The sequence below is a fragment of the Anolis sagrei genome, chromosome 1, assembly GCF_037176765.1.
Source record: "Anolis sagrei isolate rAnoSag1 chromosome 1, rAnoSag1.mat, whole genome shotgun sequence".
NCBI lineage: Eukaryota > Metazoa > Chordata > Lepidosauria > Squamata > Dactyloidae > Anolis > Anolis sagrei.
In genome coordinates, this window is record NC_090021.1 from 230,459,680 (window position 1) to 230,485,394 (window position 25,715).

General features: G+C 44.1%; 1 protein-coding gene across 3 annotated transcripts; it reads left to right on the forward strand.

Moving 5' to 3' along the window:
• LOC132773638 (dnaJ homolog subfamily B member 2) lies at positions 1-25,107 on the forward strand. Of its 3 annotated transcripts, none has more exons than XM_060772971.2 (12): positions 1-236; positions 854-929; positions 9,815-9,906; positions 12,083-12,192; positions 12,935-12,988; positions 13,973-14,089; positions 15,072-15,149; positions 15,426-15,531; positions 18,035-18,105; positions 19,803-20,045; positions 21,741-21,795; positions 24,110-25,107. In XM_060772971.2, the coding sequence occupies exons 3-11, from the start codon at positions 9,842-9,844 to the stop codon at positions 21,767-21,769; spliced, it is 873 nt and encodes a 290-aa protein (XP_060628954.2). In that variant the 5' UTR covers positions 1-236; positions 854-929; positions 9,815-9,841; the 3' UTR covers positions 21,770-21,795; positions 24,110-25,107. The 3 variants fall into 3 exon arrangements, with proteins under 3 accessions (XP_060628954.2, XP_060628963.2, XP_060628973.2); XM_060772980.2 differs by having other exon boundaries at positions 1-231; XM_060772990.2 differs by lacking the exon at positions 21,741-21,795 and having other exon boundaries at positions 5-236.
• The last annotated feature ends 608 nt before the right edge of the window (positions 25,108-25,715 follow it).

Sequence of the window (25,715 nt, forward strand, 5' to 3'; positions counted from 1 at the left end):
AGGCTCGCGGCGTCACAATAGGGCTGGCGCGTTCCATTGGCTGCGAGGCTCCTGTCAATCAGCGCGCTCAGCCCGGGTCTGCCTTCTCCTCGGCCCGCTTGCCTTCCTTTCCCTTGACAGCCGACGGCGGAGCTTCTGCAGGGAGAGATCGAGCCGCGGAAGAGGAGGAGGAGGAGGAGGAGGAGGAAGATCGGCGGCCATGGTCCATTCCGGACGCTGCCTCCGCGAGTGGTGAGGTAGGGCCGCCTCCCAGTAAACAATGGGAGGAAAGGGAGGAGAAGGAGCTGCATCCTTTGAGATCCAGCAAATGCAGTCTGGTGCAGGAGTGCATCCACACTGTGGCATTTAATGCAGTTTGGCATGGCTCAGTACTATGGGATCAGGTAGTTTGACTCTTCTCTGCCAAGGAGAGCTGGAGCCTCAGCAAACTACAATTCCCAGGATCCTAGAGCATTGATCCAGGCAATTTAAGCGGTATAAAACTGTATCAATTGCACAGTGTAGATCAGGCATGGGCAAACTCTGGCCCTCCAGGTGTTTTGGACTTAAGCGGCTGAGGGGGGAAAGGAAGGGGCCTGAGGCCAGGAATTATGGGAGTTGAAGTCCAAAACACCTGGAAGGCCAGAGTTTGCCCATACCTTTTCTAGATGCACCCTCTGATCTGGGTCTCTGGAGGGAATATGGGGCATTTACATAGGCCTAAACCCCATAGTTGAACTCCTCAACTAGAGTAGACTAATGCAATCCTTAGTATTGTTTACATGTTAACAGATTGTTCAACCATTGTTTCTGGGAGGTTACGATGTATCTAGGTATGCATCTTAAAGGAGGAATCTTTCTGCTTCTTTCCCAGAGGAGGAAGCCCTCTTCCCTACTGTGGAAGCCAGCCACCCCTTTCCCGCCTGTTCCATCAAACCACAGGTCTGAAGGTAAGAGTGCCAGTTTCTGGTGATTCAAAGGAAGGAAGGTGTTGGAGGAAGCTACCTTCGCAAGCCTCCTGTATGTGAAATTTGTCTATTTTAATACACGTTGTTGTATAACCTGAAGTATATGTCTTATTGGATTTGCAATTTCCTTATCTCTATATACCTAAAGCAGTGGGAGGGGCTGCAGATCACGTGACTGCTCAGTGACAGTTCAGAATGTTTAGTTCTAAACAGGATGACAGTTAGAGAAGTCAGTTGCGCAGTTGAGGAATGACTGTTAGAGAGAAGTGTTGGGTGAGCCTTGTGTATAGAAATACTACTACTACTAGTAATAATAATAATAATGCAAAAGGCCACCCTACTTATATCTGCGTGCATCATTCAAGGTTTGAATTCGGGGAGAGTGCGGATGAGCTCCCTCTTGTCAGCTCCAGCTCCCCATGAGGGGACATGAGGGAAGCTTCCCACAAGGATGGTAAAACATCCGGACGTCCCTTGGGCAACCTCCTTGCAAACTGCCAATTTTCTCACACCAGAAGCGACTTGCAGTTTCTCAATTCGCTCCTGACACAGAAAAAATGCTGATACATCAATAATAATGCAAAAGGCCACCCTACTCGGATCTGTGTGCATCATTCGAGGTTAAAATCCAGGGAAGGTGCGGATGAGCTCCCTCTGTCAGCTCCCGCTCCCCAAGCGAGGACACGAGAGAAGCCCTTCCACAAGGATGGTAAAATATCTGGGCGTCCCCTGGGCAACGTCCTTGCAAACGGCCAATTCTCGCACACCAGAAGTGACTTGCAGTTTTCCTGACACGGAAAAAAAATGTCGATACATCACACAGTCCTAGACACTTGGGAAGTGTCCAACGTGTGCTCATATACAAAAGCCAGCATACTGTTCTCGTTTGCTGTGTACTAGTCTTGTTATGTATCTAATAATAATAATAATAATAATAATAATTCAAAAATACATCACACAGTCCTAGATGCTTGGGAAGTGTTCGACTTGTGATTTTGTGATATGAAATCCAGCATAGAGATCTCATTTGCTGTGACATACTATGGTTCTGTGTCAATAATAATAATTTATATATAATCCACCCTCTCTCCCCAGAGGGACTCAGGGCTTGGCCAGGTAGCAGCCTTGGATAAAGCAACAGCAAAGGGAGTTTTGGTGATGCTTTGGCAGCGTTGGTAAAGGTGCAAGAGCACTATCCTCCTTTGACCCTGGAAAGGGGTAGGCAAAGTCCTGAAACATGCTGACATTTGGGATGGGATTTTACATCATCTCTAAATTTTGTAGGGGACAGATGGGGAAATAATAATAATAATAATAATAATAATTATTATTATTATTATTATTTTGAAACATGGTGACATTTGGGATGGATTTTACTTCATCTCTAAATTTTGTAGGGGACGGATGGGGGAATAATAATAATAATAATAATAATAATAATAATTATTATTATTATTATTATTATTTTATTTTTATAACCCACCTCCATCTCCCTGAAGGGACTCGAGGTGGCTTACAAAGGGACAAGCCCAGAGAGCAGAGAGTTAAAAACATAACACAATAAAATAAAATCAAAACCAAACCAAATAGAAACATATCACAATACAATATAACATCATAAAAAACAGTACCATGGAGAGCAATAGAAGTGCTGAGTTCAGAGGGCTCTGAGTTTGTGCAAAATTCCTAGATAGAGTTAAGGGAAAGAGTGGATAAGCCCAAAGGAAATGGGGCCTTATTTATTTATTAATTATTTTTATTCACCCTATTTATACCTTGCCTTTCTCTACCCCAGAGGACAAGGGGGACAAGGCAACTTACATATGGCAGCTATTCAATGCCTTAAACACATACAACATTAAGATTAAAATCAATTGAATTAAAATTAATACGTATTAAAAATTTAAACCTTGCATTCAATATTAAAAACATGCCATCCAAAAATTGTAGTCTGAGGTATAAGGGACTTAAATCTGTTAAAGGAGAAGGCTGCATTGCCCAAATTGTATCATCCTAAAAAAGGATCACATTCAATTTTCTATCTTTTTTTAAATTCAAATTTTTAGCAGAAGAAACACAAAGGAAACAGTGGTGGTGCCTATACATTACATTAACATACTTCAACATTTCCTAACATTTACAAAACTAACTACACATTTTTCCCACCAACCTACATCTCTACTCTAACTAAACATAAATATAAGATGCAAACATGTATACATAAATTGATCTTAGATTTGAGAAGAATAGAGTTGGATAAGTACAGACTAAGTTTATATTTATCCAGAGCCTAGGAATAATAATAATAATAATAATAATAATTATTATTATTTTGTGTCAGGAGTGACATGAGACTCTGCAAGTTGCTTCTGGTGTGAGAGAATTGGCCATCTGCAAGGTTGTTGCTTTCGAGACCCCAGGATTGATGTTTTACCATCTTTGTAGGAGGCTTCTCTCATGTCCCTGCAAGGGGAGATAGAGCTGACAGAGGGAGCTCAACCCACTCTCAGTGGATTTGAACCGCTAACCTGTCGATCAACCAGTCCTGCCGGCACAAGGGTTTAACCCATTGCACCACCGGGGGCTCTAATAATAATAATAATAATAATAATAATACACTTTATTTATATTTTGCCCTTCTCCCCTAGGGGACTCAGGGCGGATTAAGCATTAACATTAATAAGCAAACATTCAATGTCTTTCCAATCATATATAATGAGACACACAAACACAAACAAAGGCAGAGGCTTCTCCTTTCATTTATGGCTTCTAGTGGCAGTGCTGATCTCTGGCTCTGGGGAGGTGCTTTCTTCATTTTCAAGCCAAGGAGCCTGCATTGTCACTTGGTTGTGTGGCTAGCAAGATTGCTTAGAGCATCTATTTGCCTTTTCCTGCCAAAGTGGTACTTATTTATCTACTCAGATTTGCATGTTTTCAAACTGCTAGGTTGGCAGGAACTGGAGCTGACAGATGGGAGCTCACCCTGTCTCTTGGATTCAAACTTAGGAATAAGCTGTGGTGCATCTACTTAGAATCATAGAATCCTAGAGTTGGAAGGGACCTCAAGGACCATTTAGTCCAACCCTATTCAGTCATGCTTCTGAATGGGATTGCAACTTGATTCAATCGATAGCCCTCCCTTCCTCAATGGTTTTCCTGTTTATTGATGCCGCTGCAGCTATTCTTGCTTCTCCTGGAAGATTCTAATCTATTTTAGAAACACAACGGCAGCTAAACCGCTTAATGCATAAAGATCCTTAATGAGAAAGGTCTGGAGCAGAAGCATTCTTAGACACAGTGGGGATAGGTCAACTCAGGTGGATGTTCACTCATTCTGTCCTTTGGGAGGATTGAGCCCCGGCAAGACCCCTAATACTCCTGAGCAAATTGCAGACCTCCTTATGTTTTGAATTCTCCAGATTCCCTTTCTGGCTAAGGATGATGGAAACAGCAGTCCAGGGATGTCTGGATAGCCACGTGTTGTCTGTTTCCAAGGCCCAATTCATGGAAGGATAGGTGCGGTGACTGCACTGTGATGAAATACGGATATGTGGATGCAGTGCCTCACAATAAACCCTTCACTGTGGAGCATCTCTCCATTTAGTTGTAGCTATTTTCACCACAGGAGGTATCAGGTGGCCGCAGCTCAAATGACATCAGGAAGTTCCTGTGTGGAGTTGATCTCACATAATTGTTTTTCTTTCAAGCAGCAGTTGTGGTGCTCTGGTGACACATCTAGATTGGGCCCGTGACTCCAAATCGCAGTCAGAAAGACCTCTTTGGACTGTAAAGACTCTTTAGGCACCAGGGGGCATCAGCCAAGTTTGCTATCTCCTTTTTAAAGGCATTTGTTTAGAACTAAAACACCTATAGGTCATGAAAGAAACAAGCAGAGACCACCCAAAAGGTGTCTGTTGTATCGTGCCCTGTTACTCTCTCCACATTTGCAGGATTTAGGGGCTTAGGACCCCTGTAAAAGTAGAAAGATTGGAATACTTTTTAAAACCAGAGACAACACTTTTCTAGGCATCACTAGGTCCTCTGAGACAACTCTGTCCTTTGTTTCCAGCTGAAGACCTAGACATGAGGATCTTGAGGTGATCATGATTATAATCCACCCCTTTTCTCAGAAATGAGACCCAGAGTGGCTCATATTTTTAAAAAAGCAATACAATTAAAAATATAAAAGGTAATTTTCCCCCTTGACATTAAGTCTAGTTGTGTCCGACTGGGGGGTGGTGCTCATCTTCATTTCTAAGTCGAAGAGCCAGCGTTGTCCATAGACACCTCCAAGGTCATGTGGCCAGCATGACTAAATGGAGTGCCATTACCTTCCTGCCGGAGCGGTACCTATTGATCTACTCACATTTGCATGTTTTTGAACTGCTAGGTTGGCAGAAACTGAGGCCAACAGCGGGAGCACCCCACTCCCCAGATTTGAACTGTCGACCTTCCAGTCAGCAAGTTCAGCAGTTCAGCGGTTTAACACGCTGTGCCATCGGGGACTCCATTAAAATGTACACAGGGCAAACATTGAAATTGAATTAAACCTATGCAGTTATTGAAACCAATTACAGTAATTAATATAAATTAATAAAAACGTTTAATAACAACTGAACCAGTGCAAGGCCCTAGCCCATTCTTTTACAACTTTCTGCTTTCAAAGCTTGTGTGAATAAAAAGGTTTTAGGCTGCTGCTGGAAGGACAAGGACAACAGGATGGGCTCCTGAGAAGGGAGTTCCAGATTCAAGAGACAGCCACCAAAAAGGACTTCTTTGTGTTTGCGATGGTTTTGGAACTGAGAGAAGAGCCTCTCCTGAGGATCTCAGAGCCTAGGCTGGCTCATACAGGGAGATTCAATCTGCCAGATAGCCTGGGCCTGAGCTATGCAGGGTCATAACCAGCTCTTTGCATTGTGCCAGGAAAGAAATTAGAGATAACATATTAATCAAGTCTGTAAAACTTAAACTCACAAATGCAGAGGGCTGACTGTACATAGTTTTCGCCACAAGTCTCCTCCAGAGCCTCTTGTAAAACCAGATGCCTTTCCACCCACCTAAGGAAGGGAGTGGCACTCATTGAATAACACTACGCAACATGATTTTTGTTCCTGGGTTATAAATGTCATTTCCTAATTGGCCCTTCTCTCGGTCTCGGCCCTTCTCTCGGTCCCGCCTGCCTCACAGGCACGTCTGGCGGGGACGAGGGAGCGGGCCTTCTCGGTGGTGGCCCCCCGGCTGTGGAACACTCTCCCTGCTGAAGTTAGACAGGCGCCCTCCTTGATGGCCTTCCGTAGGGGCCTAAAAACTTGGCTCTTCGAGCAGGCCTTCAATTGAGTGTAGTTAAATTGACACTGGAATGAACTAGGACTACGAATTTCGGCTATGACCCCAGGAATTGACGAAGCGGATTTTTAGTATAAGTATATGTTATGTTGTATCTGTCTGGTTTGTATCGTCCTGACTCACTGTACACTGTCTTCTTTGTTGTTGTTCACCGCCCCGAGTCGCCCCCGGGCTGAGAGGGGCGGTCAATAAATGCCAGAAATAAATAAATAATAAATAAATAGATGGAAAAAGTTTATTAAACTGAAAAAACATTGTTTTGGGGAAACATCCTACAGCTCATTTTGCTATAGCTTTTCAATGAATATCTCACCGAGTCTCAACCACTTCAACATATTTCGTGGCAGCCACAAGAACTGGGTTTCTGGAGTGTAACAACTATTTTCAAAGTAAGTACTAAACAATTAAACAGGAAAAAACACTTTCAAAACCAGGAACAGACTTTTTTTCAAATTTTGTTACATAGTGTAATTTAACACTGTTGTGATGATCACTTGTTTTCTTAAAAAAACAAAAAAACAACAACCCAGAAGCATTGCCAGCTATTTGTGTGGGATAGGACTTTGCAGTTGGAGAATAGTTGGCCTCCCCTTCATGATTCTGTTTCAATGTAAGGCCATCGGCCTTTGTGGAGAATACCTTCACAAAGCCATATGGAGCTATTTTACATCGCAGTCCTGTCCCTGTTCACTCAGAAGCAAGACCCACTGTGTTTGCTCATTCTTTTTACTAGGTAAATGTGTATATGTTGGATTGTGGCTGAAATCTTACACAGAGTGAGTGTCCCTTATCTGGAATTCCAAAATCCCTCAAAATCCAAACTTGTCCACATGTGACACATTTACTTTCTTAAATAGTGATACATTTACTATTTAGATAAACTTTGTTTCATGCACAAAATTATTTTAAAACTGTATAGACTTACCATCAGGATATGTGTATATGGTGTATATGCAACACAGATGGCTTTAGCGTTTAAACTTGTGTCCTATCTCCAAGATAGGACACATTATGTATGCATACACAAGTATGGGTATTCCAAAATCCCCCAAAATTCAAAACACTTCTGGTCCCTAGTATTGTAGATAAGGGATACTCAGCTTGAATACAGTTAACTGGGACTGGAAGTGAGCCCCACTGAACTTGAAGTGGTATATCTACTAGCCATATGCACATTTACCCCGTAAAAAGAATGTGTCCAGAGGAGGGGGACTAAAAAGATCAAGGGTCTGAAGAACAAGCCCTGTGAAGAGCAGCTTAAAGAGCTGGCATGTTTTAGTCATAAAAAGAGAAGGCTGAGAAGAGACATGATGAGGACCATGTATAAATATGTGAGGGGAAGAGGAGCAAGCTGGTTTTCTGTTGCCCTGGAGACTAGAATGCGGAACAATGGCTTCAAACTATCTGAACATTGGGAAGAACTTCCTGACTGTAAGAACTGTTCAGCAGTGGAACTCTCTGCCCCGGAGTGTGGTGGAGGCTCCTTTTTTGGAGGCTTTTAAACAGAGGCTGGATGGCCATCTGTTGGGGGTGCTTTGAAGGTGATTTTCCTGCTTCTTGGCAGGGGGGTTGGACTGGATGGCCCACAAGGTCTCTTCCAACTCTATGATTCTATGATTGCATAGGATCACGATATCAGAGTCCAACTTTAATCACTTTCTTAGAGATGCAACACCCTTAGAAGGGCCTTTCCTTCCTGGTAAGATGTACAGCCATTATGAGCATCCTTCAACTCTCAAGAAATTCCTATCTGGCTGTAGATCTCACCAACATTATCTTGCAACCAAACTTATCAGTTCCAAGAAAAGGCTTGTATCTAGTATATTCAGAAAGAAGGTACATGTGTGTGTTCTTCCTGGTACATTATACTGACACACATACACCAGTGTAGGTGGAGGAGGCAGCAGCAGCCTCAAAGGAAGTCAGGCACTGGAAAAAATAAGCTGCTTGGAGCTGGTAGATTCTTTCTGCCTTTTCTTGTCACCAATGCACAATTCTGGAAAAAGTGCAGCCATTAGCATAGTACACCACCTGGTCTCTGGCATTTCTCTCTTAGTTCAGCTCTTCTGAATGCCCTTTGTCTCTGAAAACAGCCATATATGCATTCTGATCACTTTCCTTATAAAGAATTTGGGATTTAATGAAAACTTGGAATTGCTTTACAAGGACACTGGGGAAGCAGGGAGAGAAAAGAAGATTATTCTTACTTGCATATATTTTGTTTAAGTGCAGAGTCTAACTTTGTGGAATTAAAGGGACTTTATTTCTACTTATTATTTATTTATTTATTTGCGGTATTTGTATACCACCCTTCTCAACCCCGAAGGGGACTCAGGGCGGTTCACAGTGTTGGCAACAATTCAATGCCATTGATAAAAAATAGTTTAAAACATCAAAATTGACTCTCCCTTTATAAAACATTGAACATTAACTGGGAGCAAGCTCCACAGAGCACAGGATGGGTTTGTTTATGAGTTGGTAGACACGAGATCATGCTGCATGCCTAGTTGGAAACAACACATTGCAAGTTTCATCCAAAAAGAGTATTTTTCAAAAGAGGACAGGGTTTCATCAGGGATTTTATCTTTATTATGAAATTTGCCCTTTTCACTGCATATTTCTTTCCTTACCAGACATAATAAGCTTAGCAAGGATATTTTTTGGGATTGTGATGTGAGCATAGCAGTTGTTCTTCTTGGTGTGTTTTTGGAGATCTCAGACTGATGCGGGGCCCTTCCATATAGCTCTATATCCCAGAATATCAAGGCAGAAAATCCCACAATATCTGCTTTGAACTGGGTTATCTGAGTCCACACTCCGATAATGTGGGATTTCCTATCTTGATATTCTGGGATGTAGGGTTGTGTGGAAGGACCCACGGTCAGTCTTCCTTCTCAAGCTCTTTCACCAGCCTAGTACCCTCTGGGTGCATGAGACTACAACTTCCATTGTCCATATCTAACAAGGATTTTGGAGAATATGTAACAGTTATGGAGGGAAGAGATTTATGTGGCCCTCCAGATGTTGTTAGACTAAAACTCTTACCATTCCTTATCATTTGCTGTACAGGCTAGAGCTGGTGGGGTTTACAACCCAACACCCTTTGGAGGAACCCATGATTCATATCCCTGATACACAGTGAAAATGAGAAGTCTGACTTTTTGCTACCTTAGATATTACTGCTACGCACAAGAGAAGCCCTGTGTTGAATTATGGAATGCTCTCTAGTTAAATGGATAGAGTCATGTAACCTCAGTCATGTGTGCCAGATCTTTAGCAGTGAATGAAAATCCTATACTCCTAAGCCAGAAAGTCGCAAGATGGAGGGAAAGAGGAGATGGGAACACAGTGGCTCAACAGTCAAGGTGCTCGTTGATGCAGTTTTGCTTTTGAGTCCTATGTAGTCTGTACATTATGGAGGTCTTTCCTCAAGACTCAAATACAGCTCGCTCCCAGACTGTTGGCTACTTTTTGTTTCTTCCTGAGAAATGTTATAACATATCTTTTCCCTTCCACTCCAGTTTCCCAGCTCGACATAACCAGAAACCATGGTGGATTACTATGAGGCCCTGGGTGTGCCCCGCAATGCCTCACCAGATGACATCAAGAAGGCGTAAGTTGTATTCATGCCTGAATTGCTGCCTGAAAGGTCTCCTTGCTAGGAGAAAATCTACACTATAATAGTTCAATCCTATTTTAACTGTCATGGCTCATGTGGAATCCTGGGATTTGTAGTTTGGTGAGGCATTTGGAATTGTTTGTTAAATATATCTTTGGAAAAGTGCAACTACCAGGCTTCTATAGAATGGAACCATGACCTTTAAAATATTATCCAACTGTTGTAACTCTGTAGTGTATATGTACTCCAAGTGATGCTTTCCTTAACCTTGTGCCGGGTGTGTTGCTGAGTGTATGCCATCATAAGGGTGATATATCATGTTGTTGGCACCGTTTTCCTGATTGTGGAATAAAGTAGAAGACAAAAGTACATTTTCTTGGTTGATTCAGCAGCCCAGAAAGGAGAAGTCTGAGCTCCACCTTTTCCTATGGAGAAGCTAGGAGTTACTGGCTTAAATTAGGGACTTTCAGTACTTGGGATAGGTGACCACATTGTTCCTGATTCTCTATCCCACGGAGTCTGCATTTTCTGTGCTGATAAAATACCAAAAACCTGCAATTTTCTCTGAAAATAACGTCTGTGGGGAAATTATGGTTGTTACAGGCAATGTGGCAAGAAAATTTGGTGATTGCAGCCATGAAATGTTTTGTTTACTTTTTAAAAGGAACATTTGAAAGAAATTTCAGGGACAGAAGCGAATGAAAAAGAAAGTGAAACAATCTGACGCTTTGTAAAATGGTTTTTAAACCACTTTACAGAAAGATCACCTTATATTAGGCATAGATAGGAACCATGTGATCCTAGAGATGTTGTTAAACTGTAAGTTCTTGCAGCTGTATGCAGCTTAGTCTTTGGTGAGGAATGCAGCTTTGCATCTGAAATGATTCCCATCTTGGTGTAGAGGTGTAACCTGTTTGCAGGACCGTGTGTGTGTGTGTGTGTGTGTGTGTGTGTGCATGCATTTTAAGGTGGAGTAGGAGATGTGTATTCCAGTCCTGTAAAAATTGGGTGCTCATGGCTAGCAAAGGGAGTGGGCTGTTGCTTAAAGACAAATATTAAAAAAATGAGGCGGCATCATGTTATTTCTGCTGTACCTAGTGTTCTTTGCAGTATTTCATAAAAATAAAAGTAATATAAATCAAAAAGTTGTTTAGCCCCTAATTGCCCAATAGAGAAAAATGCTTACCTTGAATCATGTCCTGGATGGGTCTGACAGCAACAATGTATTCCATAAGAAGATAGCCCTTAGAGCAAATTATTCGATGAACATGATTGTTTTGAATCTACCTTTTCCAGTTGCACACCATTCATAGTGGCTAATAAACAAATCCTATCTTAAAATTCCGTGAAATTATCAATCAGCAAGAGCAATGATAAATGTATATAGCAGCAAGAATTCAGACGTATCCCCTGCTTTGCATATGAAGGCCCCCAGTGGCTGTTGTGTGTGCGGGGTGGGGCTAGGGAAATCTGTCCCACTCCCAATGTTTTTGGACTGCATCTCCCAGCATTCTGGGCATCAGCAATGGCTGGCTGGAGCTAATGGGAATTTGGGGTCCACTGCCATATGAAGGCTGCCTCTGTCAAAAGACAGAGCCTTGATTGAGTACTCTCTTTTGGGCATGTCGCATATGTGTAAGGTGGCTCGTCTTACCAAATGGGGTTTTTATCTTCATTTAGTTCAGTGGTTCTCAACCTGTTGGGTCCTCAGATGTTTTAGCCTTCAACTCCCAGAAATCATAACAGCTAGTAAACTGGCTGGGATTTCTGGGAGTTGTAGGCCAAAACACCTGGGGACCCACAGGCTGAGAACCAGAGGTTTCGTTTGTGCTTTGGAGCAAGTGAAGTCTCCTCACCCCCAGTTGAGAACAGGTAGCAGAAGAAAAACAGATACTTGCTTCAGTTGATCTGGGGATCTGAGATAATGAATGATGTCAATTAGTTCCTCATCAAGCTAAGAGTCTGTCATCCCAGGGAAAAGAAAATCCTCTGCTGTTACAGGGTCTGGGTAGAGAAAGGCTTGGAGGGATGCCATGGTGAATGGGTGGTGCTCAAGTCATAGTTGGGCAAACTGATGGGAGAAGAAAAGTGTGTCTGCAGAACTGAATCTCACAAAATATATATACCAGCAGAGCTAATTCTTGTTGTCTCTTGGATTCTGTGAAAACAGGTACAGGAAGAAAGCTCTGCAATGGCATCCAGACAAAAACCCTGACAACAAAGAATATGCTGAGCAGAGGTTCAAGGAGATAGCCGAGGCCTATGAAGTGCTCTCAGACAGTAAGTGGATGGGCTTTTGATTCTCGACCCTGCCTACCATACCCTTCGTGGATGTTTTACTCCACTCTGGCTCTTTCTTTGAGATTCTTTTTATTAAATTGAGGGTATGTTTCCTTACCTGCTACAACTGAGCACAGGCTGGCACTGGAGGAGAAGAGGATGTCTGTAGGCCTCTGCAGTCGGGTGTAAAGTTTGGTGCATTCACTCAAGTCTTGGAGAGTAATTGATTGTAGGGACAGTCCACCTTAAGCCAATTAGACTTCCTTTTAAAAAGATGCTAAACATAAATTGTGTTTCATTACTCTTTTTTTGCCTTAGCTCCCATCTTTAATAAAGCCTTAGTTCCAACAGACCCCTCAACCTCTGAGGATGCTTCCATAGATGTGAGTGAAATGTCAGGAGAGAATGCTTCTGGAACATGGCCATACAGCCCAGAAAACTCACAGCAACACTTAGTAATTGGCTTATTTTTTTCTGGGTTTGTGTAAGTGAAGAATAGGAAACATATAGCACTCAAGATATTGGACAACAAGTCCATTATTTCTTTCCAGCATAGACATTGGTGCAGAGGGATGGGAGCTGCAGTTTCATAAATTCTGGAGAGCTGAATATTTCTCATCTTGGTTATGTTGTGGAAAAAATGTTAGCTTTCTCTGTTTGTCATGCAAACTCTGCTAACCCTTAACTGAAGCAGGATGTGGTTGTAACTGGAAAAAATAACCCAGGGACTTTCTGATTTCAGAGAGCAAGCGTGAAGTCTATGACCGATATGGCAAAGAAGGCCTCATAGGTGCAGGTAAGCAGACCCTGGACAGGATTTGGGTTATGTTGGGGCTAAACAAGGGCCATCTCACTGCTTCAGTGCTTGGGTTAACTGAAAAGCAGCAGTCCACATTTCTGAGTGAGAAGCGAACAGAAATAAAACTACTGGCAGTGAACTTACGTGAGCTAAGAAACGTTGACTGCTTCATCAGTTGATACTGCACCATATTACAATGTGAGGGATGGTCTGTATGGAGCTGAGCTTGGGAAAACAGTTTCATGGCTGCTTTGTTACTGAAGCTTTTTCCCAGCTCATATCATAGTACCAAATCTACGTGGTTTGTAGTGGAATTAGCCTTTTTCCTCATCAAAAGCAGGGCTCCTTAAACTTTTCCACTTAGGCCCCTTTAAACTCAATAATTTTTATGTAACCTTGAGTATATAGGTGTAAAAATCTAGCATTTGCAAGGTTTGCCAAACAGGCTGATTTTGTTTTTTTATGAAGTACAACTGAAGCATCTTCTGCATAGACCACTATAAACACTGCACATATAAATGTCAAAAACAGCTGCTAGGTGGTGGCATCCAGAAAACTTTTACTATTGACATTTTTTGTAACCCCAACATTGAGCTATGATGACCCCATTTGGGGTCAGGACCACAGTTTAAGAAGCAATGATCTCAAGAATAGAGAAACCTGTGTTTTGGGGGAAGTAAAACCACTCTGTACAAGAGCATGGTGTGTTTTTGGTTTAACAGCTTTCTATTTGGTTAAAATGGATTTCTCTAGCTTTCTGGCTTTCATGATACTCCTGGACCAACAACAGACTGGCTTGGCCTGCAGACTCTGAAGGCAGCCATGCCTAGTTAATAGTTCAAAGACTGGACAGGTAGTAATCTCAAAGATATTTTAATTATCTAAATCCCCAAAACTTTAACTTGAACAGGAGGTTTTAATTTTTCTGCATAGAATGTTACCATGTTATCATATGGGTCCTTGCCATTTTTTTTCTTCCAGGTGGGCCCAGTGGTTCCAGACCTCATCCAGGACCTGAATTCACCTTTACTTTCCGCAGCGCACATGACGTGTTCCGGGAGTTCTTTGGAGGGCGAGATCCTTTTGCTGACTTCTTTGGTATGTACAAGTTTGAATTCTCAAGGTGGTATCTCATCCTTCTGGTTTGGGATGCTCTGTGGAAGGCTCTCTTTGTCATCTCTTGACTTTGGTTCTAGAAGGACAGACAGTGAAATCCTTCAAGGTGGGTAGTACTTGAGTGATTGAAAGGACTGGCAGTGAAGGGTTGAGAAAGAATTCATGGAGACCTGCTTAGCTTTGTAGCAGCATCAAACAATCTCAAATCATTCTGTGGACCTTTTGAAATATGTCATATGTTGAAGTTGGTAATTGGGGCAATTCCAGAAAGCATACAATGGTAAAAGAAAAATCACCTGTGCGTCTAAGAAAAGTAAAGGCTGAAAATCTTAAGTAGAAGGGAGTTAAACAGCTTGCAGTCCTTTCTTTTTGGGTGAGTCTTAGACAGCAAAGTGCAATGTCTCTTTGAATAGGAGATGGACTAGTTGAAGGCAAAGTGTTGACATTAGCTACAAAGTGTTGACATTAGCTCCTATCACTGCTATTAGCAGAAAATCAATGAAGTTTATGGAAAATGTTCTGAGTTGAGGGATTCCTCTGCATCTTCTAGCAGCTGACAATCTATAGACCTCATCAGAGAAGGGAGGATTAAACCTTCTCATTGCCTTGGCTCTGAGTCTGGGTGGTGGTCGGGGAAAGGAGTTCATGCATACCTGTGTCAGGGACATAATGGGTATCTGTGCATATCAAGAGGAAATGTGTGTGTGTGTTTGTGTGAGGGGCACTCAGATGGCAGATCTCAGTGGCCAAGGAAGGGAGGCTTTAATTTCCCTTTTATGTGTGCTGAAGCCAGGAGTGGAGTGGCAGAATATCTATCTGTATTGGTATATCTGTATGTTAAACAAATGGTGGGGAATGTGTGTGCACATGGTGAGGAGGAAATGAGTTTTGTGCATGTACTAATTTGAGGAGGCATCAGATTTTTAGCATTTGCAGACTACCTCTGTCCTTGATGTATTTCCAGATGACCCCTTCTCAGACATGCGTGGTCCCCGACATCCTGCTGCAGGAACATTCTTCTCACCCTTTCATGCAACACCAGGTAAGGAAGGAATATTTGCTCCCTTGGCCCGCCTCAAACTCTCTGTAGTCACTTTTTTATTCTAGGTCCCACTGACTCTGTCTCTCCTGCCAAGGTTCCACCCTACAGTTGAATATTTTGGGTTTGGAAATCCTGGTTAAGGGATTTTCAACTTGTTTTTCCTCTCCTTTGCTGGGTTACTCTGCTGGGTTTTGCAGGTTGTTTCTCAGTTCCGACAGCACTTTCTCTCACAAGCGCTTCTCACATTCTCTCCCTCTCTCTGTCTCTCCCTTGCAGAGTTCTTTTCCCCCACACTTGGTCCTGGGATCAATGCAGGAATGGGCTTCCGCTCTGTCTCCACCTCTACCAGGTTCATCAATGGCAAGCGAATCACTACTAAGAGGTATGTAAGCTTGACCAAACTTTTCTCGTCAACTTTGCTGTCATTTGCTTTTGACAATTTTCTGCCATTCTTCCAGAATATTAGAGCATAAGACGTGTGTGTGTGTTGAAGCCTGTGGCCCTCCTAATCCAGCCAGTATGCTGGATTAGATGGGAGATAGACCTCGCTAATATGAATTGAATTACATGTTCCTTGCAATACAGAGCTACAAGTATTTCCAGAACAAATCATCTCTGCTCATTCAGGATAACAAGCTGCTTGGGATCCCACCCATTATAATAATGGTTTGTTTGTAATATTTATTACCTGCCTTTCCTCCAGTGAGGTCAGGTTTTCTTTCCACATGTCATCCTCTTGGCAGCCTTGTATGTTTAGCTCAGGCTGAGAAAACCAGGCCGGTAACATTTCTGCTCCTGATACCCAAGGCATTTTAATAGATGTCAAGAAGGAACTTTTGAAATTTCTGCATGCAGAACTTAGTTGGGTACCAAGCAGTTAGACAGCTCCCATAGGTGGTTAAAAGCCACTTCCTATTACTTGTAGGCTATGCTTTCCACTTTCTGCTCCAGTGGCCTCTAGGTTCAGATGTTTGGGTGTCTTAGGAACCCAGTGCCCACAGCAGTGTGGAGTTGGTGAGAGAAATAACGCAGTCTTCTCCCAGTGTGTCTAGACTTTCTTTCTTGGTACCAGCCCTCCTGTCAGGATTGGGATTACAGATGACGGTGAAGGGTGAGGTTCAGAGTTTGAGAGTTGCTGCAGGCTCGAGAACTGCTCCTAGAAACCTGAATAACTAGACCACTTTTGCCCTGCGTTAGCTGTTATGCCAGCTGTGCTTCATTGGAAAGGACAGATCTGGCCATACTGTTTGATCACCTATTTTTGTTTTTCACTGCCAACTTCAAACCATGAAAGAGAGTCTGCCACAGGTCAAGGTGCTTGCTCTTTAGTTATCAGTCCTTCAACGCTGAGGGCCAGGATATCTGAAAATGCAAATCATATGCATTGTAATTGTCAGGATGCCTGAGACAGCCGTGTGAAAAGGCTACTCCTCTTCTCCTGACATGAAGGGGGGCTTGAGAAGGAGATGTGGAATGTGGTACAGATAAGAACATCTGGCAGTGTTTTGAGAATTGAAAGTGTAATGTGTGTTTTGGGAATTGAAAGTAGAAGCTGTGAGAATACATTATGAGTTGGGTGGTGGTGGGGATTAATTTCTTGATCTATGCCAGGGAAGGGGAGGGAAAAGTTAGAATTGACTTTCTTGAATTCTGGCAAGACAGAATAATAAATACTTTGTTTCCACTGATCTGCATTGTGAGTGCGTCTCAATTCCAAAAGTTGCCAGGTTCTGACAGTAACAATATTTCAAAGTTGTGTGTCTCACAGCCAAAAGTAGCTGTGAAGAAGACAAAAACAAGGTCTTTTTTTGTAGCCCATTAGGAATATTTCTTCCCCTAATGGTTATAGTAGTCCTGGCTACTATAACCTAATGGTTATAGTAGTTCTCAACCTGTGGGTCCCCAGATGTTTTGGCCTTCAACTCCCAGATATCCTAACAGCTGGTAAATTGGCTGGGATTTCTGGGAGTTGTGGGCCAAAACACCTGGTGACCCACAGGTTGAGAACCAATGTAGTAGTCCATTCTTGGCAACTTTGTAGGTTGCTGGCAAAAGTATGTTTGTCCTTACTGGACTGTAATGCTTTTTCATTCAAGACTGAAGATTTTAACATTACAATGTCTGTTATTAATACTCAATTTTGACTATATTAGTCTTTTGTTTTTAGAGTTGTGTTCTGTGAACTTCCTTGGAAGTCTTTGTTATGGTGGAAAGGCAGTTTAGCAATCTCTTATAAATAAAATATAAAATTATCAGCAGGAAATGGTTCAGTGGGAGTTGCTATGCACTGTTTTCAAGCTTTTTAAACTGTTTGCTGGCTTCCTTTCACCTGCTGCTATTCAAAAATTTACTTATCTTATGAGCTGAATTACAGATCCTCTTCTGACAATCAGCTGGAAGATGTGTGTCAGATCACAGCAGCATGTACTGGATAGGGTACGCTTTAGAACAGTGGTTCTCAACCTATGGGTCCCCAGATGTTTTGGCCTTCAACTCCTAGACATCCTAACAGCTGGTAAACTGGCTGGGATTTCTGGGAGTTGTAGGCCAAAACATCTGCAGACCCATAGGTTGAGAACTGCTGCTTTAGAATGTATGTAGTTTGACACCAATTTAACTGCCATGGCTCAGTGTTACGGAGTCATGGAAACTGTAGTTTTGCAAGGTCTTTAGATTTCTCTACCAATGAGTGCTGGTTTACCACCAAACTACAACTCCCATGATTCCATAGCTTTGAGTTATGACAGTCAAAGTGGTGTCAACTCCATTAACAGGGAGAGCATAATATTCAATATTTATTAGAGCAGGTTGGATGGGGACTGATGCTTTCCATTTGCTTCCATTGTGTAACATAATCTCTCCATCCCTCCGCAAATGTTCTCTAGGATCGTCGAAAATGGGCAGGAGAGGGTAGAGGTGGAAGAAAACGGGGAGCTGAAATCAATCCAGATTAATGGTGAGCAGCTATAAGGTGATAAGGGGGTGGTATCCTGAGTTCCCAGGACAAAGCCTTCTGTTGGCTCAGCAGCACATGCTCCTGCCTTGAGCAAGAGTCAGAAATTTGATGCCTTCCCTTCTGCCTGATCTCAGTCTGTCTCCTGGGAGACGGGGAGTAATAGACCCTTGTCCCCATGGATTTCTTCTCACAGTGACACTTAATCTCCAGCTTTGAGGGAAGTGTGTGAGAATGTGCACACGCACATGCATGTAATTGGTAGGATGCTTTTGGAGCAGCTGTGAAATGTGCCTGATGATTCTGGGGACTAGTTAAAATGGTATCTGGGTTGTGGTGAAGGACGCTAGAGGCTTAGAGGATAGGAAAGTTACTTTTGAGGGACCACAACTCCCAGCACCCGCTAATCAGCATGACCACTGGGCATGGTGGTTGGGACCTTCTGGGGTTGTTGTCTCCAAAAGTAGCATTACCAATCTTTTTTTTTCTCCCCATGTCAGGAGCGACTTGAGAAACCACAAGTCGCTTCTGGTGTGAGAGAACTGGCCGTCTGCAAGGATGTTGCCCAGGGAGCACCCAGATGTTTTTGATGTTTTACCATCATTGCTGGGAGGCTTCTCTCATGTCCCTGCATGGGGAGCTGGAGCTGACAGAGGGAGCTCATCTGTGCTCTCCCCGGATTCAAACTTCTGACCTGTTGGTCTTCGGTTCTGCCGGCACAAGGGTTTAACCTCTTGTGCCACTGGCGGCTCCTGATTCTCAAGCTGTGCATAAAATAAAAAAGAAGTGGTCTAATATGGATTTCAGTCGGTGTATACTGCGTTCAAGGCATTTGTTGCTTCAATAAATGACAATACAATTGGAAGAAGATAATTTTGCTAGCTTAGTTCTCAACTTTTGCAGCGATAAAGCACATCTTTTGTTCTAATAGGGATGTTCCATTTTGTTCTTGTATCGGCTCAAAAAAGCCAGGGACCACACGTCTCCACAATTAGAGTGCTCTAGTTAGGACCCACCTTAAGACAGTCTAGAACAGAAGTTTTCAACTGGCTGGGATTTCTGGAGTTGTAGGCCAAAACACCTGGGGACCCACAGGTTGAGAACCACTGGTCTAGAACCTAAAAGGGATCTTGCTCTATCAGTGGGAGACCTGTAGTCTACAGCAGGACTTCTTAAACTTTTTCCACTTGTGATCCCTTTCTGCTTGAGAATTTTTTTACGTGACCCCATGTATATAGGTATATCAAATAGATATAAAAAATCAAACATTTTCTGAAAATAAATCTGCATTTGGTTTCTTCTCTGTGGAGTGTAGCTGAAGCATTTTCTGCAGAGTCCATAGTAAATGCTGCACCTTGTTGCTAACAGATTTGTGTCAGTGGGTGGCATTCAGAAACCTTTTACTGTTGCCAATTTTTTCCTGACCCCAACATTGAAATAAAGGAATCGGGACCCACAGTTTAAGTAGCAGTGGTGTAGAGTAGGAATGGGAGAAGCACTGATACTTCAGGCTTTAACTTTAAGCCAGCAGTGATAGAGAATTGTAGGAAGGCCAAAGATCCCCAATTGTTGGGCCCTACTGAGCGAGGCTGGAGGAGAGACGAAGCATTTGTGAAGTTGAACTGTGAAGGATGTGAGGAGGAAGAGGGGCAATGGAGAACAGGTCTCTCTCACTGTGATCTTGGGCTTTTCCCTTGCAGGTGTTCCAGATGACCTGGCGCTGGGCCTGGAGCTGAGCCGGCGGGAGCAGCAGGCCGTGCAGAGCCGCAAGACATCGTCTTCTCCCCCAGTGACGCCTCTCCAGCAGCCACCTGCAAAGCGCCCATCCCCCAGTTCCTCCCCTGTGATCTTGTACACCGACAGCGATGAGGATGATGAGGACTTGCAGCTGGCGATGGCCTACAGCCTGTCTGAGATGGAGGCCGCAGGCCAGCACAGAGCAGGTGCGAGAAGCCCCATGAAAAAGCGGCCCCAAGGAAATACTCCCTTTGCGCAAGGGAGTCCTGTCATGGACAGCCAGGCAGGGGGGACTTCCAGAGGCTCTTCAGGGGCCACGGGTGGGAGTGGACAGGGGAAGGGCAAAGGGAAGGGCAAAGCCAAAGACTGCTCCCCCAAGAAGAAGAAGGACACGCAGTGCAGCCTTTTGTGACTCCAGCCTGAGGCTTGTATGATCAGGACCCGGGCCAACGGTGGAATGGGTTGTTCCTTGAGGACTGCAATGGTGCGTTACTAACAGAGATGCCCAGGGCCCTTTCTGCCAAAGAGGTGGCACTATTGAGTAAAGGGCAAGCAGGATCCGATTGTGTTGACTGTGTGTGTATGTGTGCACGTGTGTAATTTGGCTTGTAGAAGCATTGCCTGAGCAGCCTGCGCACTACAGACAGATCTGGTGGCAATCTGCAAGCTCAGACTACACTCTCTGCCTACCTGTTTTATTGCATGGTTTGACTGCATGGTCCTGTTTCTGTCCCTCCCTCTTCCCATGCCGGATAGATAAATCAAGGGGGAGGAAGGGGACTTGCTATTGGCTGTCATTGGTTGACTGCTTGTTATCAGGGTCGAGCCTTAGGCCCTGTGGCAGCAGAGGTTGCTTTCACCCTTGGAGTTTTGTGCCGGCTTAGCTCCTTGGCAGAATTGGCCTTTACTAAAACTCTGTCTCAAACTAGAATAGCTTGATGCCTTATATGGGAGGGGGAGGGGATTAAGGCCATCTTGGCATACATCCTCCACTTTTCATTTGAACCAGAGAGGAGGATGGGTGCCTTTTTCTTCACTGTAATATTCTCTCCATCCCTTTCTCCTAGTTTCAGCATGTGCCTTTGTCCTCTAGCAGAGTTGCAGGGGATGGGACAGAGCTGCCTTGCATTAAGAGCTAGCAAGAGAAAGAACATTGAGCTGGAGATGCTGTTTACAGTGGTTGGATTCACAGCCAGATGAGGCAAGCTGTAGCCATGGGTGGGGGACACCTGTGGCCTAGAGCTGTATGTCCTATGAATCCCTCAGTTTGCTGTGCTGATGTAGGCTAAACGTATTTGGAAAGCCATAGCAGTAAGGAAAAGCATAACTCTTAAGATGTCTCCCATTTTCTCTTGGCAGTATTATAACATTTTCAATCCCACAGAGACATCCTGCACAGGGAGATTGGCTAAATAGCTCTAGCTTTAATTTAAGTGGCATATGGGAGTGAAGTTAATATCTGCCGTCATGACCTTGCCGTCCAAAGCATTATGCTTTCAAGTAGAAACAGGAACCAAGCCGTGTGTGTTACTTGTGTCTCATGTTTCCTTTTATCTGTATGATTTCCCAAGTGCATGGGGATTTCCCTGCAGGTGCTACTGCTCAGCCACTGCCTGCTCTAAATCTGCCTTGTTTGTATTTTGCATTACTTACCCATTCGCACTGTGGTCTCCTGCTTCCTCTCCCTTCCTTTGCTTGAGAGTAGTATCTGGTAGAGATCCTCCCTCGGTTTCCCCCTGGTGGCAGGCCCTGGATAAGGCTTTGGTGGAGGCTTGATGTAGGAATGTAACTTGTTGGTGCCCTCTCTTTCTTTCTTTGCCGCCGCCGCCACCACCACTGCTGCCGCTGCCGCTTGTCTGCTCACCTGCCCATCCTTCCCTCCTGTGCTTCCCATGCCACAGACCCTGACGGACAGGCATATTCTGTCTGATGCCCTTCCATGCTGCCTCCCTGCAGGTAACCCTCCAACACTCCTTTTACCTGACTCAGGGTCATTTAACAGCAGGGCTGTGTATATCTCTTACGTCATTGCCTTTTGTCATTCCAAGTGTCCCCAATGATTTTGCCTTGCTTTGTTCGTTTAAACTGTGTTTCTAGCTGCAAGGTGAAAATATCTCTGTGTGTCTTATCTTTGTCCAGTCTCCTCTGTTGCTCCTTCCTTGACCATAAAATATACGGATTTTCAATGTATCATCAAACGCTTCAATGGCTGGAATCGCTGGGTTCTTGTAGGTTTTTTGGGCTGTATGGCCATGTTTCAGAAGCATTCTCTCCTGATGTTTCGCCTGCATCAATGGCATGCATCCTCAGAGGTTGTGAGGTCACAGCCTCTGAGGTTGCCTGCCATAGATGCAGGCAAAACCTTAGGAGAGAATGCTTCTGGAACATGGCCATACAGCCCAAAAAACCTACAACAACCCAATATACAGATTATTTCAAATTGATTTGGAGAACCCCTCTCCTTCCCAAAAAGCTCCATCCTTCAATGTATTATTCTTACAGATCTTAAGTGGTCTGGATGGAGTATTTTAAATTGTACTGAGAAGGTACATGAGAGCTAGCCAGGGTTTGAACACTGGAATACGACTTTGGAGAGCAGGGCTCACATCCCTCCTCAGCCATGGAAACCCACTGGGTGGTCTTGGACAAGTCACACACTTTCAGCCTCAGAAGAAAGAAAAAAAAAACTTCCTTTGAACAAAACTTATCTGGAAAACCATAATAGGGTCACCCTAAGTTAGAAACTACATGAAAGAATACAGCAGTGTTTCTCAACCTGTGGGTCCTTAGGTGTTTTGGCCTACAACTCCCAGAAATCCCGGCCTGTTTACCCACTGATATGATTCCTGGGAGTTGAAGGCCTAAACATCTGGGGACCCACAGGTTGAGAACCACTGGAATAGAGGAACAATGCAGAGGTACTAAATATACACAGCCCCAGAGTGAATGATCCGTGACGCCTTTATCTTGACAGCCTGTATTCATGTGCTGCTCTGTAAATTCTGTCTTCTGTCCTTAGTATCTTCCCCAATAAATAAATGCCTGCCCAATGTTATTTTGGGGATGTAGAGTCAGGAGAAGTATAGGAATAAGTAGTAGCAGCTTGATGTTGTTGTGGGGGATCTAACAGGGCCCATGGAGTGATAACTTGGTCTACTGAATACAACGAGAACATGGTTTGAATATGCAGCTGTGGATTTATGCGAGAAACCCTGTAATATCACAGTATTCCAGACAACTTCCTCAGTGCAGTGCTGGCTTGATGAATTTTGGACCCCTGGTTCAAAATAACAAAAACAAATCCACAAGCAGATACTTTGTGCCTGGAGCATGCCCATTTTTTCTTCTTCAAAAAACAAGTTTAAGATCAGTCTATGTCTTCAATGCCTGCTTCCTTGGGTATAGAAGATCTGGAAGCATAGGTTTTTCTTTGTGTCAAGAGTGATTTGAAAAACTGCAAGTCACTTCTGGTGTGAGAGAATTGGCCATCTGCGAGGATGTTGCCCAGGGGACACTCGGATGTTTGATGTTTTACCATCCTTGTGGGAGGCCTCTCCCATGTTGCTGCACAGGGAGCTGGAGCTGACAGAGGGAGCTCAACCCACTCTCCCCAGATTCGAACCATTGACCTATCAGTCAGCAGTCCTGCTGGTACAAGGGTTTAACCCATTGGCATAGGGAAGCCTAGGTGCCCTGGAGGGATGACTTGGTCAGGGGACTATTTCCCAAGGACTCCTGCCTCTGGAAAGCAGGCACTGGGCAAATAGGCTGCACAGAGAAGCAGCAGCCTTTCCTTGCCATTGCTGCACCCTTGGTCTTTTCCTTCCCCCTGCCTACGTAAGCAGTTAGCCAATAGGAGATTGGCATTCATGCTTACTGTAGTGTGGATGTTATTGAGGGGTAGGGATGGGCAAGAAGGCACCTCTTCCCTGGAGCCATTTACTACCACTGAGTCTACAAATATCTGTTTCCTTTGCCTGCCTTTACATCGGTCCAGTACTTACCCATACAGTGGCTCATGCATGACCTTGTATAGGCCTAGGTATGGAGCACCTGTGTCTTTAAGTTGAAAGCTTTTATGCACACACACGCCATTTCTTTTTCACTACTGAAAGTAGAAATGTTCACAGCTCCAAATTTGCTTGCTGTCACCCACTTTTCACTGCTGTATGATTCACTTGTTGCCTGTGTTTTTTTCTCTCCACCCGTTCACCCCCTCCTTCCTCTCTCTTTCTTCCCCCCCTGTTCTGTCCCTCCTTGTTTTCCCCAGGTGTGTTCTGAGTCTGGAAGAGCCATGGGGGATGGCCTCTCTAGCATTCGTGCTCACAGAAGGCTACTCAAGCCTGGACTTCGTTTGCTCTTCCCCTACCTGAGCTCTGCCCCGGGGACCAGCAAGTGCCGAGTGTGTGACTTTCTTCCCCGTTAGTTCTCTCTGCTGCGTGTCAGGTAGCGCTCACTAGCTCACGAGGGCCCAGGCTGAACATAGCCTGTTCCATGTACAAGTAGCTACACTGCTGATGCTGCTCCTGAATGGAAAAAAAGAAAAACTCTTGGGAGGGGTAGGTTCTCCAGTCTGGGGAAGCCCAAGGCCTTTTCTGTCTGTATTCCCCCTCACTCCACCCCCAACACACATTTCACCCATGTCCTTCTCCCTCAGAAGAGCTTCTGGCTAAGGAGTGACATAGATTTGGCTGTGAGGACAGACACTTACAGAGCAGTGGTGGGAGAGAGATAGTAGGGGTACCAAGTGAACTTTAGCAGGCATGGAATCCAGTCAGGTTGCTAGTGTGGCTACTCTGTGCTGCCACACTATGCTGCTTGTCCTCCTATAGTTGCACAAGGATGTGTGTTTGTGTAGGGAGAGAGGAAAGGGGTATTGGAAGTTAAGTTTTCAGGTGCAACATCATCAGATCATCCATCCCCCTGTGTTATTGCTGAGGGCCTTATGCTCTAGTGCCAAGGGCTAGAAACAAAGTCTACCCATCCCATCAGAGCAACGGGAGCTTTTCAGGACCAGTTCTTCCACAGGTAGAGCAAGTGAGAGCAAGGGAGCACAGAGCACCAGCTTCTTCTGATGGCAATGAAAGAGAAGGCTGTGGCTGTCTCTCTACCCCCCTTCCCCTGGCAAATTGGGAAATTCTACAATTAGCACATAGCTATTCTACATGTCTGTAACTTGGGAGTGCAAGACTGGTCTCGTTTGTAACTCAAAAGTGTTGGCCTGGCATAGAACAGAAGGCATTTATCAATAAACTTCTTTGCAATTAACACCATGTCTGTAATTCCTGGGAAAGGTAAATGTAAAGGTTTTCCCCTGACATTAAATCTAGTCGTGTCCAACTCTTGGGGTTGGTGCTTATCGCCATTTCTAAGCTTAAGAGCCGTCATTGTCTGTAGACACCACCAAGGTCATGTGGCCGACATGACTGCATGGAGTGCTGTTACCTTCCAGTAGAAGTGGTATCTAATGATCTACCCACATTTACATGTTTTAAAGTGCTAGGCTGGCAGAAACTGGGCCTAATAGTGGGAGCTCACCCCACTCCCTGGATTCGAACTGCCAAGCTTTCGGTCAGCAAGTTCAGTGGTTTAACCTGCTGCACCACCAGGGGACCCAATTCCTGGGAAAGCAAGAGGGAAATATTGCATTAGCCCTAAGCAAGGTTTTCAGCTGCATTTGTTTTATATGTCTTTAAAATGGAACAATTTCTGATTCTTCCTTTAGATAGAGGTCACATCCTTTTGCTTCCTTGCAGAGTTAGTGTCATATATGTCCCCACCCCTGAGGCAAAGCATTCAGTGTAATTCATACGTGCTGTGGTTAGGTCAAATATTGCCTAATATGACTGAAGAACTAGTGTCCTAAGTAAGCAGAA

Excerpts from the sequence above, each read along its gene's own strand:
- LOC132773638 (XM_060772971.2), top strand. The coding sequence starts at position 9,842 with ATGGTGGATTACTATGAGGCCCTGGGTGTGCCCCGCAATGCCTCACCA. Across the intron at positions 12,193-12,934 it reads CTATGAAGTGCTCTCAGACA|AGAGCAAGCGTGAAGTCTAT; the intron begins GTAAGTGGATGG and ends TTCTGATTTCAG. Across the intron at positions 15,532-18,034 it reads AAGCGAATCACTACTAAGAG|GATCGTCGAAAATGGGCAGG; the intron begins GTATGTAAGCTT and ends AATGTTCTCTAG.